This window comes from Microtus oregoni, unplaced genomic scaffold (genome assembly GCF_018167655.1).
Source record: "Microtus oregoni isolate MIOR12 unplaced genomic scaffold, Mior012 000026F_ref0000081, whole genome shotgun sequence".
NCBI classification, from domain to species: Eukaryota; Metazoa; Chordata; class Mammalia; order Rodentia; family Cricetidae; genus Microtus; species Microtus oregoni.
In genome coordinates, this window is record NW_024543085.1 from 13359840 (window position 1) to 13379653 (window position 19814).

Below are 19814 nucleotides of genomic sequence, written 5' to 3' on the forward strand. Positions count from 1 at the left end.
ATGATTTCTCCGAATATAGTCAATCCAGAGGACCTGTTTGCTTGGGCAATGAAAAAGAAAAATTAATCTGTCATATCCTTCTATTGACAATGGCCAGAATGTGTTGCTAAAATTATATGAAGTAAACAGCTTCGGAACTTGTGTGCTTATGAGAACCATGTGTTCTTAGGCACCAGTTGTTGGTTCTGCAGGGAATTCTGTCACACAGAGCTGGTGAAATGGCCATGCACAACAGAACCCAAAGTGCCACTCACAACTGGGGTTGCTTGTGTCCTACAGATACTTTGTAGACTGAGGTCCAAATGATTGTGGCTTGTATGAGCTGATAATACACTGCCTTTCTCAAATGATCATTTTATGTTTAGCAATTTAGCTTTGATAGGTTGACAAGTGGCTAACAATAGATAAAGTTACCCAACATGCTGATTTACAACCCTAATTTTAATATTTTTTTTAAAAAAGGGGTGGAGTCAGTCTGATTCAATCCTTTCCTTATCTAGACAAAACCAAGAGGAGAAAAATGATTTTAAAAAATCTTTAAATGTGGCTGGTGACACAGTGGAACGAAATCACACTTTCTTTGACTCTTCTTGGATGATCTTTTTCTTCACAGTTTTCTGTTCATTCCCTCACATTTATACAATACAATTACATCATTTTCTTATTAACTGGTGAAGCTAACTCCTATATCACTATTACATGTAATCACACAAATCGTAGTGTTCATATGAGTCGAAGGATCTCGTTTTCATTGTCTTAAGTGGCCAGTTTGCCTTAGCTGAGAAGGAGCTAACTCCTAGGCCTCACCACTTCACTCTTCCATTCCATCCTACACAGACCTGCATCCTGAGTATCCTTAGATAACACAGTCACATAGACTGCATTCTGAGTACCATTAGATAACACAGTCACACAGACCTGCATCCTGAGTACCATTAGATAACACATTCACACAGACTGCATCCTGAGTATCCTTAGATAACACAGTCACACAGACTGCATCCTGAGTACCATTAGATAACACAGTCACACAGACTGCATCCTGAGTATCCTTAGATAACACATTCACACAGACTGCATCCTGAGTATCCTTAGATAACACAGTCACACAGACTGCATCCTGAGTACCATTAGATAACACATTCACACAGACTGCATCCTGAGTATCCTTAGATAACACATTCACACAGACTGCATCCTGAGTATCCTTAGATAACACAGTCACACAGACCTGCATCCTGAGTATCCTTAGATAACACAATCACACAGACCTGCATCCTGAGTACCATTAGATAACACATTCACACAGACTGCATCCTGAGTATCCTTAGATAACACAGTCACACAGACTGCATCCTGAGTATCCTTAGATAACACAGTCACACAGACTGCATCCTGAGTATCCTTAGATAACACAGTCACACAGACTGCATCCTGAGTACCATTAGATAACACATTCACACAGACTGCATCCTGAGTATCCTTAGATAACACAGTCACACAGACTGCATCCTGAGTACCATTAGATAACACATTCACACAGACTGCATCCTGAGTACCATTAGATAACACAGTCACACAGACTGCATCCTGAGTACCATTAGATAACACATTCATACAGACTGCATCCTGAGTATCCTTAGATAACACAGTCACACAGACTGCATCCTGAGTACCATTAGATAACACATTCACACAGACTGCATCCTGAGTATCCTTAGATAACACAGTCACACAGACTGCATCCTGAGTATCCTTAGATAACACATTCATACAGACTGCATTCTGAGTATCCTTAGATAACACAGTCACACAGACTGCATCCTGAGTACCATTAGATAACACATTCATACAGACTGCATCCTGAGTATCCTTAGATAACACAGTCACACAGACTGCATCCTGAGTACCATTAGATAACACATTCACACAGACCTGCATCCTGAGTACCATTAGATAACACAGTCACATACAGACTGCATCCTGAGTATCCTTAGATAACACATTTGTTAAAATTTCTCCCCAGCAGTTCTCAAGAACGGAGAGCCGGACAGAAACTAGCCTGTAGGACTTAGGTGTCTAAAAATAACGATCATCTTTTCTGTGAAAAGCAGGACTCTGCCCAGTTCGACTGGTCTTTGCTGGGGACAAAGAGCAGGGAAGAAGTGTGGTGAGAATTCTGGGTCTTATATTTCAGGGAATCCCGACCATGAAGTAAAGGAGAGAGAGAAATTGATGGGGATTTAGAAAACAAATAGGGATCTTGAACTGAAATTCAAAGGAACTGGGAAGCCCAGGTCTTCTGACAGTGTACATTAAAAGATGGGAGTGGACCTTAAAGAAGTCAGGGGTGGGTGGGTGGGTGTTTCTCTACAAAGTAGGATTAGTATGGTTTCCATCATCTAGGTTAGGCTCGACTGACAGATTGACAAATGCCGCAGTTAGGAGCAGATCAGAAGAAATTCATCGCACACTGGTAGAGCTACCGACAACATTGTTGTATTGGGTTGTAGAACGGCATTACACATTACAACTCAGTCTGGCAGTGGGTACAGCTACTGAACATGGAATGAGAGTGGAGATCACTAATGTCTATTCTTAGAGTGCTATTGCACTGGCTTGTCACAACTGAGGTTGGAGAAGAGAGCTGGAGTAGAGAAATTCTTCCCCTATGATGTAAGATAGAGATCTTCAGGTGGGTGTCAGTGAGCTTTAAGTTCTGTAACCCAGCTTGTGAAAATGTAAAATAACTTCTGTCATAGGCAATAAAAGTTCATGGCCAGCTCAAAATTCAGTCTTGTGACTTTAGTTGATAGCAGTGGTTCTGAAAACTAGGTGTCTTTATTTATTTATTTTCGAGACAGGGTTTCTCTGTATCTTTGGTGCCTGTTCTGGAACTAGCTCTTATAGACCAGGCTGGCCTCGAACTCACAGAGATCCGCCTGCCTCTGCCTCCCGAGGTGTCTTTATTTTTGTTTTGTTTTTAATTAGGACTTCTTCCCTTGGGTCACAGAAGGACATGGTATATACTGGTGTGATCGCTCGCCACCCTTAGTTACTTAATTCCTCTGTCAGGGACACTTTTGTTGCCTTCACTCAGTCTTGGAACCCAGAAAAGATGGAAGTATGTGTGTTTGGAATCTCTGTCTAATTCAGTTCCATCCATCAACATCATGTGAGCATGTATCTTAGTGTTCTTACGAGTTCAAGGATCTCCTATTTAGCATGTCATTTAGACAACCATATTGTTGAGAGTTCATGGATAAAGCTTCCCTTTCATAGCCAGATGTTACTATCCAGCTGCAAGTATCTGGTCCTCTGGCTCATACAGTGTCTCACCACACCCTCGATGTTCCCTGAGCCATATTGTAGATGTGTCATACCCCAAAGTCAGTTGTTCCATAATACTTTCCATCTAGTACAAAAACACACTTCTCTGATGAGGACTGAGAGATACCCTTTCCTTTGGGTACAAGGTTATGTATGCATTTAGACTACAGTTCAGTATTATACCGCTTTAGGAAAGTGGCTATAGTCTACTCTTCTCTAGCTGTTGATACTTGTTTGGTTCAAGTCCAAGTAGACAGCTGCTCCTCACCCATATAAAAGTACCACAATTGTGCCATAGCAGCTGGCTCACCAGGCTGGTCATTGTCAAATCTAGATTTACAGTTGGCCAAGCCTGTTGACTGTTTTTCTGCCTTGGCAGCCTTCATAACCTCTCTGGGTAGGTACTATGAGAGGTAGTCCTCAGGGTGGAGGTGTCCAGGTAAGTTCCGGAATGTGCTGACCTTTTGATCCTGAGCAAATTCTGAAAACTTCTTGGGTTTCAGTGAAATCATCTTTAAAGAACAGAGAACGAGCTGGGCAGTGGTGGTGGCGCACACCTTTCATGCCAGTGCTCGGAGGCAGAGGCAGGTGGATCTCTGTGAGTTTGAGGCCAACCTGGTCTACAGAGTGAGTTCCAGGACCTCCAGGGCTACACAAAGAAACCCTCTCTTATAACACACACACACACACACACACACACACACACACCACAAAAAAAAAAAAGAAAGAGAGAGAGAGAGAGAACAGTGTGATAGTGCTGCCTGCTTCGTGAGTGTTTTGTGCGGTTTTGTAAGATTTTAATTCAATAGTAAGAAATAAAGAATACTGCTTCAGGGATTCAATAAATATTTTTAGTTGCTTTGATTGTATTTTCATGATATAAAATAATATTTTAATTGTAATTCCTAAACTCTTTCGCATATTTATTCGCTTTCCAGTCTCTGCCCTTTGAACTCTGCCGGTGTTTGAGGTATTCTGGGCACACAATGGGCAAAACGTAAATTCATGAGTTTTGTGCCTTTCAGTGTTTGTAGTCTCTAGCAAGTTGTATTCGCTTCTTCTCCTTTCCTGACAAAAGCAATGAGAGCATAAAGTATACTGTGCACAGGCTTGCAGGCTCCATTTACATACTTGATGCCTTTGTTGGCTGAACAATGTGAAACCCATAAAAGATTTGTTTGAGAGTTACATCAACAAGAGTGTTAAGTGGAATTAAAAAGTGTGGTTTATTGAATTTTTAAAATTTTTTCAAATTCATAATAATAGCTTCCCCCTTTTTCCCCCCCTTAACAGATGGGCTTAGGTCATGAGCAAGGATTTGGAGCCCCCTGTCTGAAATGCAAAGAGAACTGTGAAGGGTTTGAACTGCACTTCTGGAGGTGAGTTCTTGAAACCTACCGTAGTATCATCAGCGTTTTCTCCTGTCGGGCAGTACCCCTTGGACAGCGTGTGTGCACTGTTACAAACTCTTGACAAGCTGCTTAGTTGCGGGGCTTCTGTTTTCTAAAAAGTTAGTAAAAGTGAGACTGTTCTACGTTCATGTCATGAAGTACAACAGAGTGGGTTGGGCGATAACGATCATAGGAAGAGTTGCTTGATTTCTTCCTCCCCACCATCTCCATGGAATATGCCCTTTCTGAGTGGCAGAGGAGTTTGTGGTAATCCCTCTGAGGACTGCTAATTAACTTGGTACTAATAGTCAACTCTGCATGGCTCAGCCTGCCTCTGCAGGCCGATCAGTGTGCATCAGTTGTGGGCTCATATTCTCGTTGTCAGGAAGTAACACTTAAGTTTGTTCTGAAAACCTTCTCTCGGGTCAATTTGTTACTGAGAATCTTTCAGGAACTTGAGCCTTTTAAAAGAAGTTGCCAATTTTTGAGTGATGCTCATGTACCCAAAGGACAGAAGTACAGGATCAAAACTGATACTTTGAATAGATCTTATTTGTAGCCTGTAAATCTAAAAATGGAAGCATGCTCTTTCAAAGAATATCAGAGTTCTTCCACATGCCTGCTGGAAGTTAGAGGCAGCATAATATTATCAAGAAAAATATAAATCAGTTATCGGTAGATAATGGTTGCCCTGAGGCAATGTTTTCTTTTGAAATTCTGAGAATTTTCTTCATCTATTCTTCCATTGAAGGGCATCTAGGTTGTTTCCAGGTTCTGGCTATTACAAACAATGCTGCTATGAACATAGTAGAGCATATGCTTTTGTTGTATGATAGGGCCTCTCTTGGGTATATTCCCAAGAGTGATATTGCTGGGTCCAGGGGTAGGTTGATCCCGAATTTCCTGAGAAACAGCCACACTGTTTTCCAAAGTTTGGGAATGCACAAGTTTGCATTCCCCCAGCAATGGATGAGTGTACCCCTTTCTCCACAACCTCTCCAGCAAAGGCTATCATTGGTGTTTTTGATTTTAGCCATTCTGACAGGTGTAAGATGGTATCTTAAAGTTGTCTTGATTTGCATTTCCCTGATCGCTAAGGAAGTTGAGCATGACCTTAAGTGTCTTTTGGCCATTTGAACTTCTTCTGTGGAGAATTCTCTGTTCAGCTCAGTGCCGCATTTTATAATTGGGTTGATTAGCCATTTACGATCTAGTTTCTTGAGTTCTTCATATATTTTGGAGATCAAACCTTTGTCAGTTGCTGGGTTGGTGAAGATCTTCTCCCAGTCAGTGGGTTGCCTTTGTGTCTTAGTGACAGTGTCCTTTGCTTTACAGAAGCTTCTCAGTCTCAGGAGGTCCCATTTGTTCAATGAGGCCCTTAATGTCTGTGCTGCTGGGGTTATATGTAGGAAGTGGTCTCCTGTGCCCATGTGTTGTAGAGTACTTCCCACTTTCTCTTCTATCAAGTTCAGTGTGTTCGGACTGATATTGAGGTCTTTAATCCATTTGGACTTGAGTTTTGTGCATGGTGATAGATATGGATCTATTTTCATTCTTCTACAGGTTGACATCCAGTTTTGCCAGCACAATTTGTTGAAGATGCTCTCTTTTTTCCATTGTATACTTTTAGCTCCTTAATCAAAAATCAGGTGTTCATAGGTTTGTGGGTTAATGTCAGGGTCTTCTATTCGATTCCATTGGTCGACTTCTCTGTTTTTATGCCAATATCAAGCTGTTTTCAATACTGTAGCTCTGTAATAGAGTTTGAAGTCAGGGATGGTAATGCCTCCAGACGATCCTTTATTGTATAAGATTGTTTTGGCTATCCTGGGTTTTTTGTTTTTCCATATAAAGTTGATTATTGTCTTCTCCAGATCTGTGAAGAATTTTGATGGGATTATGATGGGGATTGCATTGAATCTATAGATTGCTTTTGGTAGAATTGCCATTTTTACTATGTTGATCCTTCCAATCCAAGAGCAAGGGAGATCCTTCCATTTTCTGGTGTCCTCTTCAATTTCTTTCTTCAAAGACTTAAAGATCTTTCACTTCCTTGGTCAGAGTTACCCCAAGATATGAAGAAAGTATGGAATATGTACATATTAGAGTACTACTCAGCAGTAAAAAACAAGGACTTTGTGAATTTTGCATGCAAATGAATGGAAATAGAAAACACTATCCTGAGTGAGGTAAGCCAGACCCAAAAAGAGGAACATGGGATGTACTCACTCATATTTGGTTTCTAGCCATAAACAAAGGACATTGAGCCTATAATTAGTGATCCTAGAGAAGCTAAATAAGGAGAACCCAAAGAAAAACATATAGGCATCATCCTGAATATTAACCTTCATCAGGCGATGAAAGGAGACAGAGACAGAGTCCCACATTGGAGCACCAGACTGAAATCTCAAGGTCCAAATCAGGAGCAGAAGGAGAGAGAGCATGAGCAGGGAACTCAGGACCGCGAGGGGTGCACCCACACACTGAGACGATGGGGATGTTCTATGGGGAACTCACCAAGGCCAACTGGCCCGGGTCTGAAAAAGCATCGGATAAAACCGGACTTGCTGAACATAGCAGACAATGAGGACTACTGAGAACTCAAGAACAATGGCAGGCCAGGCGGTGGTGGCGCACGCCTTTAATCCCAGCACTCGGGAGGCAGAGGCAGGTGGATCTCTGTGAGTTTGAGACCAGCCTGGTCTACAAGAGCTAGTTCCAGGACAGGCTCCAAAACCACAGAGAAACCCTGTCTCGAAAAACCAAAAAAAAAAAAAAAAAAAAAAAAGAACAATGGCAATTGGTTTTTGATCCTACTGCACGTACTGGCTTTGTGGGAGCCTAGGCAGTTTGGATGCTCACCTTACTAGACCTGGTTGGAGGTGGGTGGTCCTTGGACTTCCCACAGGGCAGGGAACCCTGATTGCTCTTTGGGCTGATGAGGGAGGGGGACTTGATTGGGGGAGGGTTAGGGAAATGGGAGGCGGTGGCGGGGAAGAGACAGAAATCTTTAATAAATAAATAAATTTAAAAAAAAAGAAAAAGAAATTCTGAGGATTGCACCCAGAGCCTCTTGTACGCAAGGCAAACATTCCCCCACTGAACTGTAGGCCCAGACCATGTTGAACTGACAACTTAATGACTACCTCCATGCCTCGGGTTACCATGCAACACTAGAATAAAAGGTCTCAACATCCATTATGGCTGTATACAGCGTAAGCGGGAGAGGGACATAATAAAATCTGGCATATTTGTCTCCTTTAAAAGCTTGCATATTTAATAAGCTCTAGGAAATAGACAAAAATGTCTGAAAAAGCAATGGCAAGAGAAACTTGACCATTTCCAGAAGTAATGCTTCTGTTCTTTATTTTTGTTGTTTATTTTCAAAGAACTTACTTAGAATTTTCCATTGGGTTTGTAAATTCCAGTCTTAACATAGCTCTCATGTCTGTAGAGACGTACAAAGATAGTATCATTGAACAGAAAATAGTTTCTCAGGATTAGAGGTTATCTCCTCGTACTACTGAAAAGTCAGAAGCACACGTGCTCAGATCTCATCATGAAAGACTCGTGTGTTCTAGCCACACACTTCTTCCCATTTCTGTCGGTGACTAATTGCTCTGTTATACGGTTTGGGGAAGAACAGCAGATGTTTGTTTGTTTTATTCTTTCTGTTTATTGAACCCATGAGTGAGGAACCCGAAGATATCTGGATGGGTGACCATTTTACTTTACTGTCGGCACCACTTTCCTTTGTGACTACTGTTGATTTGCGGAGGGACACATCGCCCCCTGCTGGACACCGTGTTTTCAAGCTTAAAATAATCTTGTCAGCTCTGCCGTTGTGTGGACTGCTCGTGAGATTTGTAAAGCTCCTTCCTAAGAGAGAGTTCCTCCTCTGTAAACCAGACTAGTTCAGAGTAACTTCTTTGTCTGGGTAATTTCTATCCTGCAGGTCGCTATCGTCTGATATTTTCAAATTCTTCAAACATTGGCCAGGCAAGAGCAGACCTTCATGGCATGAAAATCAATTCTTTACCTTTATTACACAGCCCGCTTTGATAAACTGGCCAGAGACTTAGAGTCCAAGCGTCATAAATATTAGAGGTTGGCCTGCAACCCAGCTGGTGCCTGTATGGTCTACCAGATGATATTTCTTAGTAATGCTGTCATTCTCCTGGCAGGGGTCCAGACACATTTCTGTGGTATGATTTCTAATCGGTCCCCAGCTTCCATAACTGGATGACCAGAGGCAGATGCCGTTGACCTATACTAGTTTTCAGTATTTTTAAAATGTATTTTAAAGTACTTATTTATTTATTTATTTATTTAATGTATATGGGTATTTTGCCTGCATGTGTGTCTCTGTCCACCACATGTGTGGCTAATGCCCTCAAAAGCAAAAAGAGGGTATATGATCCTCACAGAAACTGGGGTTGCAGACAATTGTTAGCATCCATGTGGATGCTGGGAACTGATCCTATGCTCTCTGGAAGAACAGCAACTGCTCTTAACCCCTGAGCCATCTCTCTAGCTCCTGTTTGGTACAGTCGTAGTGAAATAGTCCAGACCAGGGGTCCTAAGTGCAAACCAAGATGCTGTCTGCGAACCAGAGGCACGGGGTCTGCAGCCACTGAACCACCTTCATCGTTACTGTCAGGCCTGACATTTAGGATTCAGGTCTGTACCTCTTTCCTAATGCAGCCTCCTCGTAGCCACAGAATGGGATGCTGACAATGGTTTGGTAGTATTGCTGTGGACGTCTTCGTTGTTTAAGAATCCTCTGTGCCCACGGACCTATCCATTTCATCACCTTCTTTGGCCTTTGTTGGCAGACTTCAGCGTCTGGCCCCTACTTGTTTATCCAGTCATCCTCCTTCTTCTGAGCACCATGTACTCCCACCTACTTATTCCATGTTATTTCCCCAAGTTCCATGAATTTCTTTCCACATATGTCCATGCTTAGGGAGATACTACCTCCCAGCACTAGAAACAGAAATTCTTAGATTGTGCACTACTGTTGCCCACTGTATTATTTAGCTCCAGCTGCTATAACAAAACAGCACATATCTGGTGGATTAAGTACAAATGTATTTCTCCAGCCATTGCGAAAGCTGGAAAGTCTGTCAAAAGTCTGCTTTCTAGGTTGTAGGCAGTCACTTTCTCACTATGCATTCTCATGGCATTCACACGTACATGGGACATAGTCGTCCATGTGTTATGTATGCCCTCCAGTCCTATCCAACTAGGACCCTTTCTGTATGACCTCATTGATCCCCTTCCCCCTCCGGAAGCTTTAACTTTAACCAGGCTTCTGTTAGGCGGTGGGAATACAGCATATGGACTGGAGGGGGGCGAAGTGATCTGTGGCCCTCCCTCCTGTGTTTCCACACATTCCCAAGTTAGAGATCATTTCTTCTGAATACTGAGGTGTATTCAGGCTTCACTCATAAGCCCCTGGCTAGTGCCTTGCGTTGTTTCATCGCGGAGGACAGGGGAGCCCCCACTTATATGATCAGCCTCTTGGAACAACATAGAGTGCCGCAGGTGATGCTTGGATCTGAAAGGTGAATGGAAGTTGGGAATGAGTCACAAAAGTTATAGCAAACTAAAAGGAAATATTTGTACTTATAGAGGTTTGTCAAGCTTTATTTAAATAGCAAAACTTCAAAAATGTTATGACTTGTTTGTGCCAATGAGTTTATATATATATATAATTTATGAACCCTTTCTGTATGCCACAAATGTGGTGGTTTTCTTTTCTGAGTAACTGATTACCACAAATTGAGTATGCAAAAACACCACCTATGAGTTAACTGAGCCTCGGTTCTTATACTTACAGGGAGAAGGGACAGCATAGCTATTCTGTTTCTTGGCATCTCAGAAGGCCACTATCAAAGTCTTGGTGTGTTTTGTTTCGTTTGTATCTAATTACTCAGGCCTGCTGTTTATAGAATTTGATTTTTGCTGTTGTTGGACAACTGAGGTCCCTATTTCCTCATTACCTTTCAGATGAGGTTGCTGTCACCTGTAGAAGCCACACACATATCTTGACGTATAGTCCTTTCCATTTCCAGTCAGCAATGCTTAGGATCTTTCTGTGTCTCCCGTCTCTCTGATTCTGTTTCCGTTCCTTTTGAAGGGCTTGAGTGATCAGGGGTGAAATCTTAGGGTGGCCTTAGTCTGCCTATCACAGCATTTTATGCCCCTGATTCTTCCTAACACCCATTAGGAGGAAGCATACTTAGGAAAGTAAACAAATACCTTACCAATGCCATGGCTTACGGAGGCAGAGCTGAACTTGACCCCAAAGCTTGGCAAAGTCCTCCCCAGGCCACGTTCACCCTCACAACCAGGCAACTTTGTGCTTCATCAGGCCGTCTGCTCTGCAGTGTGGTTTTGGTGGCACAGACATCATTGCGATCAATGACATCCTTTATCTGAGAGCTCTTCTCTTCTTCATCCTTTATCTGAAAGCTCTTCCCTCCTTTAATGTGCTAGAGAGTCCAAGACTAGAGGAAAACTCAAGACTAAGAAAGTTGCTCTCAATCCAACATGAATTATTCATGGGACACACTTTCAGCAAAATGCAGATATAAGTATTTATGAAATGCCTGGCACAATTCCAAGATTTTAAATCATTTATAGCCAATTTTTTTCATATTGAATATATAGTAAGATCTTTACAACCATAATCACTCACGCATCATATAAGCAATTGAATTATACTTTTGCCTTACCTATGTTAAAACAGCCGCATTTTACAAAAGGTGAAATTCCTTCATCGTCGTGTACATGCTGTAGAATTTCTGATTGATTTAAAGCTGGTAGAAAGCTGAAGATTCCCTACCATAAATGGAGTAACCATTGTGTTGGATTCTGTAACAGAGGCCTACACTCATGCCCATACATGTATATCCCTGTTCCAAAAGGGCAGCTTCTAGCCTTTTAAATTACGGTTTGTAGTGGTGGCATAGCCTTGTCTTATATCACCAGGACAGCTGGCAGTGCGCCAGAGCTCTCCAGGTTCCACCGCTGGCAGTGGAAAAATAATCATTTTTATGAATCACAGTACAAAAGTCATTTCTGCATCGGGAGGGCGAATTGAAGTTTTTGACTGCTTTCAGCTTGAAACCGTAAATTTCTGTGTTTTTCTTTGTGAAGGCTTTAGAAATTCCATTCTCTCTTGGATTTAAGTAAAGAACTCTCAAGTTATTTCATAAAAATATCAAATCTGGAGTTTGGGTTTGTTCTATATAGCAGTCTGTCTCTCTCTCTCTCTCTCTCTCTCTCTCTCTCTCTCTGTCTCTCTCCCTCCCTCTCCGGTCCCCCCCCCCATGTGTGTGTGTGTGTGTTAGGTGCTAATTAAAAAAAAAAACCTTCTACTTTTCTTTTTTTTTTTTAAGTAAACGAAGATTTTAACCAGCTTAATTCTGAATCCCACCAGCTATTTCCCCGTGCATCAGACTCTGTAGGCTAGCCTCTGAGAATTGTTAGGAAATGATTGAAGAATAATTGTTAACTAGTCCAACAGAGATCTCCGCATTGCTCCTGGCACCTGCCCGTGTTCTAGGGTGGCTTGCTGCTGTGGTGGCCTGTCCCTGGTTCTTCCCTATAGGCATGGAGCTGCAGTTGGAAGAGCTGGAAGTGTACGCTCCCTCCAGCTCTGCAGTGATGCGGTCCAGCAGAGAAGGTGTTCAATTGGCCTTTTCTGAGTCATGTCTTGCCAAGTGTTCATCCCCAGATGGTCCCCATGGCAGTGGGAATGCGGAAGAGCTAAACAACGGTCCCAGTTTAAAACTCTTCATTATTCCGTACCAGGTTTTCTCTACTTAGAAAACTGAGGATAACACAACACGTTCGTATTTCTCTTCTTCTTCACCATGGCTGTTGGCGTGTTGCTTAGCCTGCTAGGATTTGCTTGGCAAAGGTATAGTGGGTAGGTAAAGGGTTGGAAGGAAAAAGCTGCTTCATTAAAACAATGAATCCTCCAAAGGATGACCAAGCACACATGCTAAAACTGCTATAGAGGCGGGTCTTGTTTCATTGGTTACTTCGAACTTCCACAGTAAATGGGCCTGTACCCACTGTTTGCCAAAACTAGAACTTCCACAGTAAATGGACCTGTACCCACTGTTTGCCAAAACTCATATTTACAAACCAGCAAGTTTCATTTCCCTTATTGTGTCCTTTGTGGTCATTAAAAACAAACTTTTTGTTTTATAGTACACATATTTACCGGTGCAAACTTAGGTCACCAAATCCAAAGTCTGAGTCGCCTTATATGCCTGCTCCGAGAAGCAGTCACTTTGCTGATTGCTAGGCTGCACCTGATAGGCCCTGGCTTGTAACGATCTGTTTACCAGTCTTGAGAACTAAATTCCTCCTCTGCCTCATTCCCTCTCCAGAAGGTGTAGCTGTAATCTTGATCTAAGCACCATGCGATAGTTTTGTAGATCATTCCCTTGGATAACAGCAGGCGAGTGAAGAACACACCGTAGATGGGTGATAAGATCCACTCCACTAGATGGGGGTATGAGATAACCAGAGGGAAGAAGGGATCTTTTATAGCTATAATAAAATACACTAATTCTCCACATATATTTTTTACCAAATAAAGTTTCCTGACCAAGATGTGTACAAGAAAAGTGATGTGCCTGCTCACTCCCATAACTGCCCCCCGCTTTGTCTCTCGCCTCTCCCTCTCCTCTCCCTGTCTCCTTTCTCTCTTGTTTCTTCTCTCCACAGCATGCCTAGTGTTTCCAGTTCATGTACTAAAAAGAATTTTAAGAACACGGGAGGCACAAAAACATTTAATTATATAAGAATGTGTTATTTGGCAAAGACATCCATTTATCTCTTAGCGCTTCGTTTTTCCTGGTTCTGGCATAAAATTTCAACTCTAAATCTGAAATCCAGTTAGAATCTTCTTCATGCTAATGCTTTACACCTTTATGTGGCCAGTCAGAGCATCAGGGTACAACTCCAGAATTCATTTTTCCTTTCTTCCTTCCTTCCTTCCTTCCTTTTTTCCTTCCTTCCTTCCTTCCTTCCTTCCTTCCTTCCTACCTTCCTGATGAATCTGATTACTTGTGTTTCATTAATTTTCTTCTCTGTGCTCCGAATAATAAATACCTACAGGAAAATATGAATAGAATTGTAGATAGTACGGTTAGTTTCTAGCTTCAAATCTTAAAATTAATATACTAACTACAAATGTGTGCTCAGTATTTGGTGGACTGGGATTGGGTATTTGTGTTTTTCCTCCTGATTTTTATTTCTTTGGACAGTCATGCTATGAGTTATTAAGAAAACAGAAACAGCAGAAAGACATTGTTAAGAGAATGGAACCAGCTGTGGTTCACATCCCTACAGCACACTCCCCATCCCAGCTCACCACCTCCCTCTCATAAACATCAGATCGGGGAGGGAAGGGGTCAGCGTCGGCTCCAGTCTTCTGTTGAGAGACAAAGACCAATGGCGCTCAAGAGAGATGTCGGGAGCGTCCAGGAGTCACCTTCACATGATTAGTCCCCCTGTCATTCTTGTCTTTATCCCTCATGGTTTAGAGTTAGTTGACCTTTTCCCACACTTTCCTGGGTGGAATTCTTCACCCTGTAGTCATCCTTTCTTCCTCTCTGGTATGAGCGGCTAAGCTCTAAAGTTTTGCTAGCGATCTGTGTGATTTGGCACATGGTTAACAGTATCTAATGCTAACTTGCATCTGTGTTGGCCTGCTGAGTAATCTAAGGTTGCAGAATGCTTCTTGAAATGATCAATTTCATTGCCCCATATTTCCATCCAAGCTTAAAACTTTAATACCACAGAGCCCCCCTATCTCTTTACCTCCTCTGTCACCTTTCCCAGTTTGGTCCTTGCCAGACACCCTCTGCTCCTCAGCCTTTCCCAACATGCTTCCCCCAGGAGGAGAAGGTGGTTGACACAGTTTTCACATTGCTCTCCGAATCTCAAGATTTGAGGGCGTTTTGTTTCACCAGAAGGTTAACACTATATTTTTGTTTATTGTAGTCTACTTAATATCATTATCCCATATCACAGGCAATCCAAATCCTACAGTAGTTTAGCCTAGAAGATATTCAACCTTTCATCTTTTCCCACTCCTTACCTCAAATCTATTTTTCTTTTGTATTTAATCTTGATGAATCCAACATTCATTTTACCATCTTTTTCATTACCAAAATCTGTTTGTTTGGGTTTTTTTGAGAGAATATCACTAAGTCCAAATCAATGACAGGGTTTAGTTATATTTGCTTGTAAGAAGATCTGAAATCTCTTCTTTTTGATCCCACTCTCTAATGCCCTATTGAGAGCTGTAGTATATCTTACCCATGGCACAGCACAGACCACCAAACATATGAGTTACATTAAAAGTAGCTACGGTGGTGCTGTATTAAGAACCACACCACTGCTAACTCAACGCACAATTAACACATAGCCTTCAAGTATGTTTTATTCCAGTCTCTGCATGGTAGGTTGTGTGGTGTTTGAAATTGTAGGTCTGTTCATGTTACTACATCTCTGTGATTCAATAACTCGCAAATGCTATTACAATGAAGGTCAAACTCTGCACAATGCTCCTGCAAGTGTCTCGTGCCTGTCTCCATCTCCAGCCTCATCTGTTCTCACTCATTCACTGCTAGCCTTATCTGGTATGGGACCCATGTGAATATCCCTTTCCTCCTTTAGGGCCACTACAAATACTCCTCTTTCTATTCCTGTGTTGGGAGCCTTTTCTTGTCCTTTCCCCATCCGCAGATACACACTTGCACACCCCCATACTTATGGTTTATGAAACTTTCATCTCGAAACTTAAATGCCAGTTTCTTTTCGAACCCTTTCCTTACCAGGTTGAAGTAAAAATTCTACAGTCAAGGGAGTCTGTTTTTCCACTGCTAACACAGATGCAATTAAAATATGTCTGTGTGTGTCTGTGTAATCATCTCACCAGGAAGTAGATTTTAGATGATCAAGCCAGGCAGTTGTGGTGCATGCCCTTAATCCCAGCCCTGGGGAAGCAGAGGCTGGTGAATCTCTGTGAGTTCAAGGCCAGCTTGGTCTACAGAGTGAGTTCCAGCACAGTCAGGGTTGTTACACAGAGAAACCCTGTCTTGAAAAACTAAACAACTACAACCAAGGTTAAATCTGTGGTTTTCATTGGGTCCTGGTGATGGAGGAAGGTCATTGGCTAATATAAGAATAGTTAGTTATAATTATAGTTTTCCTTAGTTATGATAAAGATTATTATAACTTTTACTTGATAACTGTTTTGTTATATCTAATTTTGCTATGTTAAAGTTAAAGCCTTTTTTTTTTTGTTTAAACCGAAAAAGGGGAAATGATGGAGGAAGGTTATTGGCTAATAAAGGAACTGCCCTGGCCCATTTTATTGGTTAGAGGATAGGTGGGAGGAGTAAACAGAACAGAACGCTGGGAGGAAGAGGAAGTGAGCTCAGAGACTCCACAGTTCTCTCGGGAGCAGACGCCTCAGAGAGAGACGCCATGCCCCGCTCCCGGGATGAAGCTCCGACCCAGGATGGACTAGGCTAGAATCTCCCCGGTAAGCGCACCTTGGGGTGCCATACACAGATGATTAGAAATGGGTTAAATTAATATGTGAGAATTAGCCTAGAAGAGAATGGGCCAAGCAGTGATTAAAAGAATACAGTGTCTGTGTAATTATTTTGGGGCATAAGCTAGCCGAGCAGGCGGCCAGGGTGCTGGGAACACAGCCCCGCTGCCCTTACTACTACATCCTGGTCTCAAGCATGCTGCTTGACTCATGGACACACATGTCGGTTGCATGAGTGAATGTCTGATGCTAGAGAGATAGGTGGAGCATGGTTTTGTTCTTAAACTGCAACGAACATCATGAGTCCAGAGGATCATTGATTCATTTGTCTTATTTTGGAGTCATAGTGTCAATAGGTAGCCTTGGCTGGCCAGAACCTAATACCAGGCCATTTTTCTCTTATAAATAATAAAATACATGACAGCTGGTAGATAAGTATTTGAAAAAATGAGAGATGAAAGGAAGGAATAGGGAAAGAAAATATGAAAATGGAAAGGAAAGGGAGAGGAATTGAGAGGAAAGGAAATTGAGATAGGCTATAAACCTAAATGTAGGATCTTGGTCTTTTACGGGGGAAATAATAAATCTTTTACTTAACTTAAAAAAAAAAAACTTGGGAAAAGACATGGAATAATAACAGGTAATAAATAGAATGTGAGATCTCCCTCCCCACCCTTTCTCTCTCTCTCTCTCTCTCTCTCTCTCTCTCTCTCTCTCTCTCTCTCTCTCTCAGACACACACACACTTTATCTTTATCTGTATTTATTTTATGCTGAATTTACTCCCATGCCATAAGTTTTTGTTTCTTCTGTTTCTTCTGAGATATCTTTTTCTTCTGTGCACCCTCCCCTTCTGACTTTGGAACAGTTAGTTCCTTTTCAGGGAGGGTCATCTGGATGAGGCAGGGGAAGCTCTTGTTAGTCTGGCCATGAGCTCTGTAAATCTCATTCCAGTGGATGTGTTCAATGACTAGAGACCCTACCTCTCAGCTCTTCGGTTTGGCATCACTCTTTACATTTTGAAGCATGTGCAGCAAATTTTCTTTCTTCGCCACCGACCCTGTGTCCAGCCCCACTGTTTGGTTTGGGTGCACCTACAGACTCCAACACATAGGTCAGGAGGGCACCTTCCGGATACTTGGCGGCTTTTCAGATATGCATACCCTTGATGGCCTGGGCAGTCTCGTGGGAGTTCTTAAAATGAACCCAAAGATTCAAACCTCTTGATTTGCACAATTTTGTCCAGTAGTGAACCATCTTCCCAGGTCACCTCAGGCTGCTTATAGGAAGAAGGAGATGTGGCATCTCTTGCTGTGATAGTTTGGGCAGCTCTATGTGTTTATTTATTTTGGTTAGAGGGTAAGGTGTGAGGAACAAGGTCATCCTCAGACCGGCCTTCTCAAATATGCACTTTTTAGTTATAACCTGGCTTGTCGAAGTCTAATAAAGCAAGGATGTGTTTTCATGTGTCTTTCTTAAGTTATGAATATTCATCCCTCCCCATGCAAGAAAGTATTTTCTTGTTTATATTATTATATATAATACCTTCTAAAGTATTTTATGAGCCATGAAGGACTGCACGTATGTAGCTGTCACCAATTAGGTGTAGTTGGTTATTTTCTGCTTTCCCCCAAATTATAGAAAAATATGCCGTAACTGCAAATGCGGACAAGAAGAACATGATGTCCTCCTGAGCACCGAGGAGGATCGGAAAGTGGGGAAACTCTTTGAAGACACCAAGTACACCACCTTGATTGCCAAGCTGAAATCAGATGGAATTCCCATGTATAAACGCAATGTTATGATATTGACCAATCCGGTTGCTGCCAAGAAGAATGTCTCCATCAACACTGTTACCTATGAGTGGGCTCCCCCGGTCCAGAACCAGGCACTGGTAAGTACTGGGGGAAGGAGGATGAGGGAGGAGACTTTTGTTGTTCTTGCTGTTGTTGCTAGACTTAGGAACTAGAAAGTACTTAGTACCCTAGTACTTCCTTCTGTAATAGAGTCAACCGCTACACATCTGTTTACCTGGAGTTCCTATTATAGAGACCTTAGGTTCCGATTACTACATTTTAAAATATGAGTCTAGATAACTCATAGACTTTTTGAATGTCTAATTTACCTGATTTTAAAGGAATCTTTCTAACAATTTTAGTAATTATATGAAAATCAGATTAAAATAATTGAGAGGTTTTTTTTATCAATCTGCCCGATTTTCTGGTATACTCACAAAACTTTTCCCAAGATGAGGAGGAATAAATAATAGCACTTCTGACTTTATTTAGAACTGAAGAAAAATGCTCCAACATTATATTTCTTTTACTATAAAAGGCAAAAAAATGTGATTTTGCATCAAGCTTCTTCCATTATTATGACAAGTGGATGAAGCATTGCAAGGTCAGTAGGTCACCATTACAGTAAATCTCGCAGTGACGTTTGTATGTGCAGAAAGAGCCACTGATCCACGCGCACTCAGTGATCTACCCAAAATCTTCTCATAGCCACGCATCTGTAGATTCAGCGCAGCTAAACAGTTGCGATGCAAATGTTCTGAAAACTGGATGGAGGGGGCTGATTTCATGGAGAAAAATGTGTTTCTATGTTCACAGAAACCTGCTTTTTATGTTTTACTGTCTCTAGTTGTTTATAGCGAAGGATGAACTGCCCTTCCTGAGTAAACTTGTTTCTGGTGTGTTATGAAAGATTGACTAACCCCATTTAACACCCACCTCCCTGCACTCCAGGCCAGGCAGTACATGCAGATGCTGCCCAAAGAGAAGCAGCCGGTGGCAGGCTCGGAGGGGGCACAGTACCGGAAGAAGCAGCTGGCAAAGCAGCTCCCTGCCCATGACCAGGACCCATCTAAGTGCCATGAGCTGTCACCCAAGGAAGTGAAGGAGATGGAGCAGTTTGTGAAGAAGTACAAGAGCGAGGCTCTGGGGGTGGGTGACGTGAAGCTCCCCTCTGAGATGAACGCCCAGGGTGACAAGCTGCACAGTCCTGCTGGGGATAGAAACACTCCAGCCGCCGTGCTGCCCAAGGACAAGTCTGCCGAGCCCAAGAAGACCCAGTATGTGAGTAGCCGGACTGTTGCCTTCCGTTCATAGATGCTTCCTTTCTTAGAACACTTTTTTTCTAAAAGGAATGAACAAGGGAAAGAAAACAGGTCAGAGTTCAGTTTGGACTGAGCTGGGAGAGTTATGTTTGGGAGGTCTGTCTGAAGCTACATTTTCTGATTATTTTAAAGAATAATCTTGAGTTTATGTGGTCACCGTAGTTGGCTTTACCTTGGCCTCTTACTTGAATATAATAAACCAACCTAGCATCTGTTTCTTTCAAAAAAAATTGAATGTTTTATTTATTTATTATTTTTGTGTGTATGGGTGATTTTTGCCTGGCTGTATATCTGTGTACTTTATATCCACAATGCCCATGGACGAGAAGAGGTTTTGGATGCCCAGCGACTGGAGATATAGACAGTAGTGAGTTACCATGTGGGTG

General features: G+C 42.1%; 1 protein-coding gene across 1 annotated transcript in view; it reads left to right on the forward strand.

Moving 5' to 3' along the window:
* Positions 1 to 19814, forward strand: part of Tes (testin LIM domain protein) — a 49338-nt gene that overhangs the window by 23680 nt on the left and 5844 nt on the right. The window contains exons 2-4 of the mRNA XM_041675691.1: positions 4624 to 4709; positions 17952 to 18204; positions 19058 to 19387. Of these exons, the coding sequence (XP_041531625.1) occupies positions 4624 to 4709; positions 17952 to 18204; positions 19058 to 19387 (669 nt within the window). The remainder of the gene's footprint in view (positions 1 to 4623; positions 4710 to 17951; positions 18205 to 19057; positions 19388 to 19814) is intronic.